Source organism: Pieris napi, chromosome 18 (assembly GCF_905475465.1).
Source record: "Pieris napi chromosome 18, ilPieNapi1.2, whole genome shotgun sequence".
Classification (NCBI taxonomy): domain Eukaryota; kingdom Metazoa; phylum Arthropoda; class Insecta; order Lepidoptera; family Pieridae; genus Pieris; species Pieris napi.
This window is the reverse complement of record NC_062251.1, coordinates 6,688,683-6,703,343: the sequence shown is the minus strand read 5'-3', so window position 1 is coordinate 6,703,343 and position 14,661 is coordinate 6,688,683. Positions and strand designations below refer to the sequence as shown.

General features: G+C 30.8%; 1 protein-coding gene across 2 annotated transcripts in view; it reads right to left on the bottom strand.

Moving 5' to 3' along the window:
- Nucleotides 1-8,414, bottom strand: part of LOC125058628 (AT-rich interactive domain-containing protein 5B-like) — a 55,858-nt gene extending 47,444 nt beyond the window's left edge. For both annotated transcript variants that reach the window (XM_047662736.1, XM_047662738.1), the window contains exon 1: nucleotides 8,140-8,414. In XM_047662736.1, the coding sequence (XP_047518692.1) occupies nucleotides 8,140-8,160 (21 nt within the window). In that variant the 5' untranslated portion in view covers nucleotides 8,161-8,414. The remainder of the gene's footprint in view (nucleotides 1-8,139) is intronic.
- Nucleotides 8,415-14,661: the final 6,247 nt, after the last annotated feature.

The window sequence follows — 14,661 nt, the reverse complement described above, 5'->3', positions numbered from 1 at the left end:
AAATTAGAAACATTTAATATGTATTTCTTCTTGACGATCAAAAGTGTATATTGTGTCACCTAAATGAATAAATGAATTTTATTTGATTTCGCATAGAAAATCCATTGGAGTACGAAAGATCGACCTCAGGGATGAGAGTCGCACGCCGAAGCCACTAGGCTAACACTGCTCATCTTTATATATAATATAATTCTTCTGTGAATGTGTACACTGAACTTCTCTCAAACGACTGGACCGATTTTGATGAAATTTTTTGTGTGTGTTCAAGGGGATCCGGGAATGGTTTAGATTCACAAATCAGCCCCCCAGATGGCGCTGCAGTCGGTACTTTCATACTTTGCTTTACTAATCGCTTGAAATATCATGCAGGACAACGTCTGTCGGGTCCACTAGTTTATTATGTAACAGAAAGCAATAGGAAACTTTTAACCTAAAAACATAGTACCTATAGTGGAAAAGTACACAGCCAGGATTCGAATAGGCACCAAACTTCAGGGTCTAGCACCAAGTCACTGGGGCACTGGCTAATCTACACGTTATAGGGTATAATATTTGGATGTACTAAAGCGATTTCGATTATTCTTTCACCAATAGAAAGCCACGTTATTTGTGAATCATAGGCTGTATACACAAATGAAAAGACTTTGGTATTAGTTAGACAGAGAAACGGAACAGAAAACGTTTCTTACGAACGCTGCCTTATATAATGCCTACGAAAGACTGTCTATCTATATATATATATATAAATGAAACCCGTTTTCCGTTGTCACGACATAACATGAAAACGGCTTGATCGATTTTTAGATACATAAAATAATATCTATTTGCTGGTAATTTGTGTTATAATCTGAAGGTATACGATACATGACTGAGTTACGTAAATAGTTTGAATTAAACCGAGGAATTTTAAATAGTTGCGTTTGCCTTGTATTGAGTGAAGAAGGGAGGTGAAAAACTAATATAGTTTTCATTAATATATAGTCTGATACCTAAGGAAGGTTTAGGTATATAATTTTTCAATTTTATATTTCAACGTAGTTTTAAGTTTATATTCTAAGTCAAAAATATAATTCATGCGTAATGTGGACGCGGCCTGTTCCGATACGAACTGCGGATGTGGCCATTTTGTTATGTAGCGTCAACCAAATCAATTATGAAGAATAAATATCTTTTTTAAATTCCTTTACGAAATTACACTATATAATAACAATTTATTTATTGCAAGAATATGGTACAAAAATGTGTAAGGTGGTACAATCGTAAGTTCGCATATTCTGCTTCACAGAATGGCGCGCAAATTTGTCTTAAGGAATTTTACATTATTAGTTAAAGTCAATTCTTATATTATTTGTATCGTACATATCATTCTTTATTAAATTTATACCAATTATAGTATCTCACGCAAATAATCATTTATTGAATAGTACATTTTTTCCAAAAGTAATACACCAAGTCGCTTTTTAAAGACTCTAGTCGGTAGTTCTTTTTAGTCTTTTGGTATATCAGGTTATATTAGTTTAGGTTACCTATAATGTTAGATTAACTAAAAATAAATACAAGAACTAATCTATACACACAAATACAAATCAAATCAATCAAATCTCTGGGGTCACCAGTGCTATTTAAAAGCCAGCTCTAACCTTTAATTAGCACCCGTGCACTTGAACCCCACGGCCAAACTCTTTTTTTAATTTATTAAAAAAGAGTTGGGTTTATTTTAATAGTAAAGTTTATATGCCTCGTCTCTGAAATTTTAGCATGGTATATATAATCCGCATCAAGGATTGTTTATATCTTTTTTTTTTTGTTTTTTCATTATTTTTTTCCACAAGTATTGCAAAATTAAACTTATATGAAATGTTTTCTTTGTATTATTTCTTATCCATTCAATCACAATGTATCACAGCGAAGCGTGGCAGGGAACAACTAGTATATAATAATAATCGAGTCCACAAATAGTACCGGTGACCCCAGAGCTGGTTTCCTTACTCAACGAATAAGTATCTCAATGCGGGGAAAAAATAAAGGTAAATCAAATAAAACTAATTGGCATAGTCTGTAAGGCTAATGTATGTATTTCTGTAATAAATAAATAAAAAGTTTCCATCTGCTAGACATTTTATGCTGGCATTTCCTCGTATGGAGATACTTATTCGTTGAGCGAGGATCTTCATATATATGTAGGTAAACACTATATGTGTGTGTTATTTAGTGAAGCGTTGTTGGCCTAATGGCTTCAGTGACTCTCAATCCTGGAGCGTAGGTTCGGTCTCCACCAATGGATTTTTTTCTATGTGCGCATTATAATTCGCTAGAACGGTGAAGGAAAACATCGTGATGCAACCGGCTTGCCTTAGACCCAAAAAGTCAACGGCGTGCGTCAGGCACAAAATGCTGATAACCTACTTGCCTATTAGATTAACATATGATCATTAAACATATACAGAAATTACTTCCACGAATATATCACACGACACAGACAAATTAGATATCACTAAGTTAAATGTATTGAATATTTTTTATTGTTTTTTCCCTTTTATTAATATTTGAACGTTTTTCTATGTAACAGTATATGATGTATTCCATCTCTGGCTATATTTTTAGTGTAATTGTTTGTTGTAACATATAATCATATAATTTTTGTTAGCTGAATTACGAAATAAATAAATATAGATTATGTTGGTTTAAAATTATAAAATAATTTGCTAACCTTACCAAGCACGGCCTTTGAATCAATAAGTATAAAATTGAAACAGCTCGGCAGATAGTGAACGTGCGAGTGAGACGGGCTAAGATTAGGCATAGAGTACAGATAAAATAAAATAATAATAATCTATAAAAAAAATGTCTAAATAAATTACGAGGGAAACTCAATGTTTTTTACAGGAAACGTTGCAGCGCAGAAGAATCCATACAAACAATAGGGTTTCTTTTGAAACAAAATACAAATATTAACATTAAATTACACAGTTTTCTAGAAAAATCAATGAGAATCTATCAAATCCGTCACTTTACCGACTGATCAATTTGAAATTTAAAACACATGATTTTTTGTTGGATTTTATTTCTATCGAGTGAAGTTATTTAAATCGTGTATCGATACATAAACTACTTACTTCAAGAAACTATGTAAGTATGTTATATGAATGTAAGTGCGTGCTTCTATTTCACCATGCCTCCTGCTGATATGGGACAAGTCTTTGTTTTTATTTATGTTATTATTATTAATTACTTAAAATGTCATTTGGAACATGGTGTAATGGTTGCAGCTCCTTACAAACGTTGTGTAAAAAAAAAAAAAAAACATGGCGATTAAAAAGAGTGGCGGAGAGTTTATTGCCAGTTCTTCTCTTCCGTTCTACGCCCTTGATTTGAGAACTGGCAGTAAATGTAAAATTAGAAGCATTAATATTTATTTCTTTAATGACGAATCACAAGTGTACATTGTGTTACCTACGTGAATAAATGATTTTTGAATTTGAATATGACGAAAAATGGAAAGAAAAAATGTACTTTTTTGGAGTTTGGCGACCAGATAGGTCCTTAAGATACTACTTAGACTACTATTGTAGTACATACCAACATATTATGGAACATTTTGCTAAATCCCAAAGACTTTTCACTTCTCCGGAATAAAAACTGCTTCTTAGGTTTTTCCATACGATTTCTTCCAACCTTCCTCAAGAAATGAAAATTACTCTAACTAATTATGCTTCTTGATATTTGCTATTTAATATTGGAACAGGTCTTAAATATTTTTATATTAAAATTTAAAATCGCTAAATACATATTATGTAACTAAATATAAATCAAGAAATACATTAATAAAGCAATGTAAACCTATAGTTTTGTAACTAAGAGAGTTGTTCGGTACAAACAAACATCAAAAAATTATGTCAAAATCTAATTTTTGACATACTAAAAATTTACATACAAATAAAGAGAATTTACAATATTCTTAACCTATATAGTAATAATAATTAAAAATGGATAAATAACCATAAAAACAATAAAATAAATAAGAGATTTACCTTTGAAGTCAATATTTATTAATTGTTTCTTTCTATAATACACAATTATTGCCGCCATGTTTTGACAGAATTGCGGAAGTAGAAACAAATCAAATAGAGATTCCAATAAAGAGTTTTTATTCTCAAGGTTGCGTCAGCGGATATTAGTCTATGGATATTAAGAGAACTATGTATATCAATTGCATACAAAAACATTTTAGTGCCTAAGAAAGGGCCTGTATCTTACTACAGAACACTTCACAATTACAAAGGACTATGAATCATAGATAAAGTAATGAAAACTACGTATCTATTTTAGTTTTTAGTCTGCACAAAAAAAAACAATTCTTTCCCACTCAATATTGACATAAAAAGGAAAGCGTATTATGAATATGTCCGTCCCGTTCACACACGTACCGTTTCTGGCAGCGTCTTTGTTTCACAAAGTCAGGGTTGCCAATATTCCAAATATTTAATGTGATTTTAAACAAAATGGCTGACTGTGTAGATGTCAATTTTATCAAAATTATTAAACAATAATTAAATATATTTATAAAATTAAAGCCGCAGGAATGTGTCTGGAAAACTAAAGTATAAAAAAATTATGTAATTTTTTTAATTAATTAAATATTTATGGCTAATGCTTGCATTTTAAAATAAAATACGCTGTTACGACCAGATTTATTTTGTGATATTAATTTAACGAGTTTTTACATGTTATAACATGAAGACGCCTCTATATTAAACGCGATTATCTCAAAAACTACCGAACGTACTTTTATATAGTTTTCATCAATAGATAGTCTGATTCATAGGGATATATTATTGTATATTGTTAAATGTAAATTGACTAAAATATAACGATTATTTTTAAAGAGTTAAGAATTTTTGATAAAGAAATCTAAAATAAGGACTGTTTTTTAAAACCTTTTTTTTAAATTACAAAACTGTCATAAAGTTTTATGATTATTAACAAAACTATACTAGACAATTTTGAATTTAATAAAGCCACATGACTTTTACATTTTGGTTTTAGTTTTAATTATCACAATGTGTTTTATGATATTAAAAAAAAATGTGACAACCCTACACTAACACCCTATTCTGTATAATGTTTCGACCGTATATTGGATGAGATCACCGCTTCTCAAACTTTAGTTGGGTAGCATTATATGATTTGTTTAATTTTTTAATACATAACTAGTTTTATTATTAACATTATGAAACGTATATTCTCGAGTTGTTAATACAATCTAAAGTCATACGCCTCTCTCCATCACAACGTTAACCAAATGTGACAGAAATAGACAGATGATATTGATTGAGTTTTCAATAAGAATGAAGATTATTTGGCTAATTTAGCAGATTTACTACAATTTTTTATCCCCCCTCCTCCCTTGTCAGCAAAAGTAAGCAATGAGATTTATAATCTGTAGGAATCCTCGTCGGTTTCTTTACGATGTTTTCCTTCGTACGAGCGAATGTTAAATGCACATATAGACATTCCATTGGTGCACAGACATTTGAACCTACGACCTCAGGGATGAGAGTCCCTTACTGCTCTCTTAAAGAGAGCCATTCCAAACTTAATACATATTTAATGAAAATCGAATGTGTGTGTAAAAATGCATTTAATAAATATAAGTTTGAGAACCACTAACGCATAACCAAGCGCAAACGACAGAATTCACGCTAGTTGCCACCACCCGGCGTCACTTATCCATTTAAATATTACTATTTGATACCTGAATAATTAAAAGAACCATATCAGTACATTGGTAACGTATCGTTATCAATTAGTCGTAATATATAGAAACCGTAATGTGCGATTAACTAAAACATATTAAAATACCACATATTTTTATTTATTTAGACTTAAATATTAAATTAAAGTATTACGCGCATATACATTTATATATATATGTAAAAATAATTAATAAACGTAAAGCTGCATTAGCGTAACACTTAAATTTAGCTGTGATTCACATGTTATTGACCCAAAATTTAAATAACCTGTTATTTATAGCAGTGACGTATCACTTATTAAACTGTTACGAGTACGTACCTAGTACGTAAATAGTAACATGTGTGGCAGGGACTTAATGTATTGTTTAAATGTTTATAAACACACTTAGGATTATATATTCAACGAGCTGCCAACTTCGTTTCTCCTTAATATGTTAGCCTACCTTTTTAGTAGCTACATACCAACATATGTAACATTTTGCTATGCTACCCCATTGATACTGTTCTAAGTAGTAAATTTTTTTTTCTCTATAGAAACCTTCCTCAGACTTTAAGGAATAAATGAATACTGGAGTTGGTCCAGCCGTCTTCGAGTTTTGAGCTTACCAACCTAATTTGCGTGTTTTTTTAACATCAAAATATATAATACTAATAACGTATACACGTATTTCGATTTGAAGTTTATATACTAGTATTACATACCTGGTATTTCTTAGTGTCATACGAAGTATATATGAAATGTTTCGAGTTTGATAACATCTTTTACTAGGTATTCATAAATAACTATAATTGTATGTACAATAGTCATTGCCATAGAGTTGCAAACCGATAAATCGTAAAATGCGAAACGATAATAATTGTTTAAATTAAGAATATTATTTAAAATATATTTGCAACCAGTAAATAATCATGGAAGAATCTAGAAGTCTATTATTGTTAATTATACTAAAGTGTAATTGTCGATCATGTTACATAAGTCCTAACAATGTAACAAACGTAGGAAATAGACCAAGAGCGTACCAATTCAAATGCCGGCAACGCACTTGCGAGCTCTGGCAATGTGAGTGTTTATGTGCGGTATCACTCAACATCAGATGAGACTCTTGCCAGTTTGTTTGTTACATAAAAAAAAGTTACGCTAAATTATCATCTCGAGAATTGAACTAAACGGCTTGACCGATTTTGATAACTATGCAGTTGGTTAGCTTTGATCAATATTCACTACATAATTGTCGTATCAAATTAAATCAAAATCAAAATTATCAAAATTCAATCGTCTTATACATTTAATATATATTTAATAAAATTCATCAAGATATGCAGAGTCGTTTAGATAAGGTCACAGATATGAAATTGATGGACTGTTATAACTGTTTTGTTTACGTAGAATTACCAAGTTTTTGTTACAAGTGAAAGTTTATAGAATCAAGTTGATTACGTAATGTCGAGTTTAAGTATTTCAAGTAAAATATACTTTTACCCTGACCTTTTTGCTACGACAGTAAATTTATTACGATATTAAAACTCACTAATAACTGTTCAGCCGTTTAGGTATTTTGTTACGTCACGTCAATGTAACAATTTAATAATCATTAAATTTACCTTTAAATAAAATCAGTATAATTAACGACATATCAAGTCCCTATGTTGTGCTATTAAATTATTTTAATACTATTACAGATTAACGATATTAAATGATAACTAAACAAAGTCATCCTAATTCGTGACAAAATCATTCATATGAGTGAACCGTGTGAAAAAGATAAACAAAATATACCATTGTTGTAAAAATGAAGTCACTATTTAGAAAAGAAAATTCAACTTTACAAAAGTATTAACATATAACAATTACCATACATTTAAGAATAGTTAAATATTACTCATTACACAATTGGTTAAAAGTAGAAACCACAAAAATAAATACCGCATTCTGAATCGTTATAAATAGCACACAGCGAGTACAATAATAGATTTATTTTGTAATCGAGAACTCCAATTTGCAGAAATAATTATAAAACTCTAATTTGCATTATCTAAGTACCGATTTTAATATTTAACTAATGTCGATAAAAAATCGATAAAATAAAACATGGCACAACCCTAGTTCCGCCATCCACTCACACAAACAAAAATTAATAATAATTTCTTTCCTTTTGCACACAAAGACACGTCACAACATCTTTAATTATTACAGCAATAAAATTTATGTAAAGGTTAAATGTTTGAGAAAATACAAATATTGTTAATTCAAATTATTCAGAAATAATTGACAATTACGTCTAAGAATAAGACAGTAGAACAATGGCATGTCTATTAAAATTCCGTATTATTAATGGCCACATGGATTCTATTTTTAAATAGCCCAGAGACCGAGAAAAATTACCTTATACGATGGCTTTTCCATAATCGGTAATCCAAATCACAAATCACAGAATGCAACGAAAAATTTGCTGCATTGTTAACTGTCTATTTTTAACAGATATTATACGCGCACTTTTTCACTTGTCACTTGATGTAATTAAAACAAAAACACATCACAGAATCGCGGCGACGAATCGTTATCGGTTATAAAAACAATATGGCGTTTAAAAATAATAATTCAAATTTCGAATGCGTATACATTTTTGAAAACGTAACGCGGCCACCTCAACGGACGGCAGGACCGCATCTGTGTGCCATTGTATACCTTATTCGCTCACACGCGGAGACTCTAGGGTTGAAATTATTTAATTTTAATAACCAATTATTATTATTTATTGATTATTTACTATTAATAATCAAAAACAGTTTTGAAATACTTGAGATTTGGCGTTGACTTTATTATGAAACAATTGCATTCTATATTTCTGTTCGCAAATTAGTTAATGTCATTAAATATCATTTGTTAATTGTCAGTAAAAATTAGCTAACCTAACACTTGACTGTTTTGCTATTAACGGTTTTTCCTTGTTAATCTTAAATAATTATAATTACGTTATAATTATATTATATATACGGTTATATTCGGTCAGAATATAACCGTATATATATATATATATTGATTTATTCACCTTAAACTACTAACAAATTATGTTACATTATAACATATATATTATACATAGAAGAATCAAAATTAAAGGACAAAACATATAAACGATCATGCGAGTCATGAGTCATGACACTTAATAATAATACATATATGTATGCACTTTTCTTAAATCGGTTAAATATTTATTTAAATTTTGAATGCGACAACCTTGGGACTTCCACATCGAAACTCAGACGTTTGCTCTATAAAGGGGTGCTTACACTAGTGTTATTATTTTTAGCATTAAATTTTAAAAATTATTATATTGTCTCTGGTGTATGGGTGTATATAAATATAACTTTGACAGATAACAGAAATTTATTTTCTTTAGTCGACGTTTCGAGTGCTCTAATATTAATATATCATCCATTTATACATTTGAATAAATGATATGTAATACATATGACCGTAAAGTATATTATTCGCAATTTATAGAACATAATATACGATATTAAAAACATATAGTACAATTAAGTAGAAATCATTTCTATGTATTCCAGGTTAATAGAAAACAAATTAATAAAAAAACTTAAGATTATGACAATTAATAACTTAGTTTATCATAAATGATTGTTTTCACATGAATTGGTCTCTTTCTCTCTTCAGCATTAACATTATATTTCATTAAATTATGTTATATCTGTTTGGGTTGATAATTAAGTACATAATTTTTACATTATTTAAAACCTAGGAACCGTACCATCTCCAAAGGAGTGTCTTCCAATTCTCCTTGCAATTATACAGGTAAAATTGCTTGTATAAGTATCTATTATACATACATGTAACATTTGTTGTATAAATGGCTACAATAAAATATTCGTACAGTGTATACTCGCCATTATATTTCAAGTAGATAACGCACACATACACATTTGCAGTAACTATGGTTTCGGCTGATTACAAACGACTCTGACTTTATTTTTAACCAACTACGAAGAGGATTATGCAATTTGTATTTATTTAAATTAATTATTAACGAAATACTATTATTTCGATACTATCTATATAGTATCCAATACAATTTGTTAGTAATAGTTGATATTAGGTTCCAAATATGCCCACAATATTATATAGGTATATTAAACATGTATTTTTTAGAAACGTCATTCTTATTTGTGAACAAACATACACATACTAATAATATTCGCATACCAAATTCCAGTAATACACCTTTTTCGAAAGTCACACACATTTGATATAACAACATTAATTAGCTAATTTCAGTCGCTTCATTATCAAAAATGGCGTAATTATTAATAATTTAATAATTACATATCAAAATCGGTATCACTATCTGATGTTAGTACCGGTTTTTCTTAATCTACTTAATAAATTAAACTTTATTATCTATATATATCTATTATCTTTGGAAACTGTCACTCACTCCGCTGGCTCTGCAACCCAAACTTGGGGTCCGAAACAACAGTTCCAGCGCCCCCGCCCCCAATTGCCGCGGTCTCTAGGCCTACTGCTCTAAGCCAACGTAGTCCTTGTATTCAACTGCTGGACTGGGCCAAGCTGTAATAAGAGAGGCCACTGGAACCTATGGAAAGAGATAGTCCAGAGGTTTACTGAGGGTGAGGCTCTGACATGAGCTACCGACCGAAGACAAAGGGTCTACCGGGTTTTCTTTTCGGCATTATTTCTCTTTCTCCATGCCCCGTCACTACCAGGATTTTACGCAATTGACATTATTTTTCCCGCCTCGTTAGTAGTTGCGACATTAAAAAACTCTAAGGTAAAGATTAAAGAAATAATAAACATAAATATATTTGCTATGTAATAAATGAAATGTTAAAATGAATCAATAGTTGAGCAACTATAATACATTTCAAAGAATGACAATGGTCTTCTCAACAAAATGGCGGAAATATTTGCACGTGTTTTTATGAAATATTTATGACAATTGTTTTATTCTGAACAAAATGGCCGATTTATAGAAAGTATTTAATTCGAATTCGTAAAAAATATTCCATAAATGGAACACAAATAAATATTTGCACGTGTTTTAAAGAAATAGTTTTCATAAATGACAATTATTTTATTCTAAACAAAATGGCGGATTTATAAAAAGTATTAAATTCGAGTATATAAAAATAGATGTTGTTGTTCTTTAGATATATAAAAATGTTCTTTAGATATATAAATATGTATTTCAATAAATAGAACATTTGCAAATATTTTTGTGATATTTCATAATGAAAGAGAATGCAGACTATATTACTTATTTATATTTACTTTAATATTTATTGTTTTATAACTTCAAAAGTTCAAGACCGTTTTAAAATTTCTTTACCATTAAATAGTATATATTTAGCTATATAAATATATATATATATATATACTTAATATATATGTAGCATACATTTTCTCTGAGTAAAATAAGTTACATAGTCTGTCCAGCCATGATAATTCTAGTTTTAATTAAAAAAGACGTAGTGTGTAAGCGCACTCACACAAAGACCTCTTGGTTTAGTAATCTCTAGGGTTATCGCAAACGAATTTAAGCTCTATTGCAATGTTATAGAATTGTTTTTATAATATTATCGATAAAACATAAAAAATAGGACAACCTTTGATTTTTTTAAACGACTACGACTAACAGATGTGTTATATTGTTATCGATAGAAATAATTACGAATCGTTTTGGCAAGAGCTATAGTTATTATTGTCGCCCTCTGTATATGTTTCGTGATAATTTTTCTAATAGGCAAGTTGGTGATCAGCCTTCTGTGCCTGATCTCTAAAGCTCACGATATCACCGATAGAGCCACTGTTATAAATTACATGCACTGAGACCAACGGTCATTCAAATTCAAATTCAAAAATCATACAGGTAACACAATGTACACTTATGAACTGTTTCTAACTTTACATTTAGTACCAGTTCTCAAATCAAGGGCGTAGAACGGAAGAGAAGAACTGGCAATACTCTCCTCCACTCCTTTTAATAGCTATGTTTTCTTTTACACAACGTTTGTAAGGAGCTGCAACCATTACACCACGTTCCACATGACATCTTAATCCATCCATTCGCCATTCGAGCCATTCAAAAAAGCTGACCGCTAGTTAAGAAGCAGTGGTACCAGAACCTGGTCAGGCCTCAGATTTCTCTATCGTGATCATTTCTAATAGGCAAGTTAGTCAGCCGAACACGCTGGTGTTTGGGTTTGAGGCCGTTCCTATGTTTACCTTCATAAGTGCACTGCTAATCTCATGGACTCGCCTGCAGCCAATAGGACAATACTGCTTTGTTCAGCTCACCTGTAAGTTAAACATTTAATTCAGTTTCCTTTCCCCTATATTGTACTAATAGTAGACTCGGCCAAGCGTTGCTGTGGCTAAGATTTTTGTTATATTACATAGTAGTAAACTATTCAAGAGAAACGGCAGGAGAACACCAATCCACCATGCTTTTTTGGTGGTTATGCCATTAAATTGTAGCTTATGTGAAACATTGGTATTAATTTTGATAAGGATCAATACCTAGGTACGAATAAAGAGCCATTTCTAGCGGTGGTATTATAATAAAAAAAAATAATAAAAGGACGCTTATTGTGACGTACTCGTAACTATAAAAGATAGAGACATGCTGTCGCGACATCTTTTATAGAAAGTGATGTGTCCTGAAAAATTGTAATACATCAATTTGTTCTATCATTAATAGTTTTCGCAGCGCACGCGATTGAAGGAATTTTTTGTTTATTTTTTTACACCTTGGGTTAGATTCTTCAAGTTTTAGTAAGCATCCCCTTTGAAAATGAAACATAGCCTATGTCACTCGGGAATAGTGTAGCTTGCCAAAGGTGAAAGAATTTTTGAAATCGGTCCAGTAGTTTTGGAGCCTATTCATTTCAAACAAACAAAAAATCAAATCTTTTCTCTTTATAATATTAGTATAGATTTAGAAAAAATCCATAGACAACTTTTCTAATTCCAGTATGGACACAGCCCTAATAGCAATTTAAACAAAATGGATATGACACAGTGCGCTGTTACACTGGGTGTTTGATTATTTTAATTCTGATATTAGATTTTTTATATGTTACCGAAAATATAATATAAGATATATGGAACATATAACTCAGCTACAGCAGCCCATGGTGAATTTGGCGAATTAATTTTAATTAAGAGTTTTTCGTCCGAAAAGTGGTGGACGCCATTTTGAGAAATGGCATGTCTTTGGAAACTCGTAATTTCTTTTACAAAATGCGATTTTTAATACAGAAATCTTAAAAATCATGAAGGGTTAATTCCCTATTTATTAAATTATTTTTTATATTATACATATGTATATATATATTATTATATAATAATTATTACATATAGCTAAAAAATGTACCTGCGAGCTTTTTGACAGAGTATTTATATATTTTTGTACGATTTTCATTTTTTTATTTTACTAGACAAGTGTCTTCTGTGCCTGACCACGTCATCTTTATGGTGTTCCACGGTCCGCATCACAAGACATTATCTTTTGCGAACTGTAGAATCGACTCCCGGTGGGGGTATTCCATGGAAGATTCGACCTCCAATTGAACAAAGAGTATACTCTCTCATAGGCCGGCAACGCATCCACTAAAATTGGTGTCAATTAAAAAACAATACTCAAAATTTCAAATTAATAATAAACTTTTGACATACAGAAGTCATGCTTAGCGCTAATTAGACTCTGAATCGTAACTTAAGAATTACGTCATTTAAAATCGGAAAATATCTTTTGTAATTATTATTTCGTATCTTAATATATATATTTCTTGTGTGCGTGTGTATGTGACTGAACTCCTCCTAAACGACTGGACCAATTTTGATGAAATTTTTTGTGTGTCTTCAAGGGGATCTGGGAATGGTTTAGATTCACAAATCAGCCCGCCAGATGTTAAGGGTAGTCCACCCCTAAATTTTTATTTTTATTTTTTAGACAAAATTTTTAATTTCTATTTTTTTATGATACAGCATTAAAAAATACATACAACCCCTAACTTTCACCCCTCTACGATCAACCCCTATTTTTTTATTATAAATGATATACATGGCGAAACGACGTTTGCCGGATCAGCTAGTATATATCTATATATAGCCAAAATTGATATAATATTTAATAAAATCATGATATTTTTATTATTTATACTCTATTATAATAATGATTTACGAATGTATCTAATTATAAAGTAACAAAACAGAATACTTTTTCAGCAATCGGTTAAGAGGGTACGAAAGAGAATTCATTGAAATATATTCTCAGTAAACAGAACTGTGGATGGCGTGGAGATGATTTCATGCTTAAATTTAAATTTGCGTTCAAAATTAATCAAGAGTTAAGGAAGGAAGTTAAGGATATATTTTCAAAATTTATATTTGTTTCGACATACTATATCTAAATGAGGTACCCGCTCATGTATCTGGCATTCGTTTTGGGTTCGAAATACTTCAGTGGGCTGCTGGTTCCACATAGCGGTGATGCGCGGCAAAAACTCCTGTTGTGCCATGTTCGTCTCCTGGAGTGCCCTCCAATAGGCCGCATCTCGTTAGACATCAAGTGGGATTGTGGCTAAAGTTCGGTGAAAAATAAATAAATAATTGGTCAATATAAGTACCAAAATAAAAGAGCGTAACAATTCTTGAAAGTCAACGCACTTGCGACCCTTCTGGCTTTGTGAGTGTCCATGGGCGGCGGTGTCACTTAAGATCATGTGAGCTTCCTGCCCGTTTGCCTCCTATTACATAAATGTTGATATTGTCAACTAGGTTGAAAAGTTTATTTAATAGCAATAGTGAATCTTTCGGTATCGTGTACAGTTAAAAACTACATCAATTCTCTGGCATTTACATTTAAAT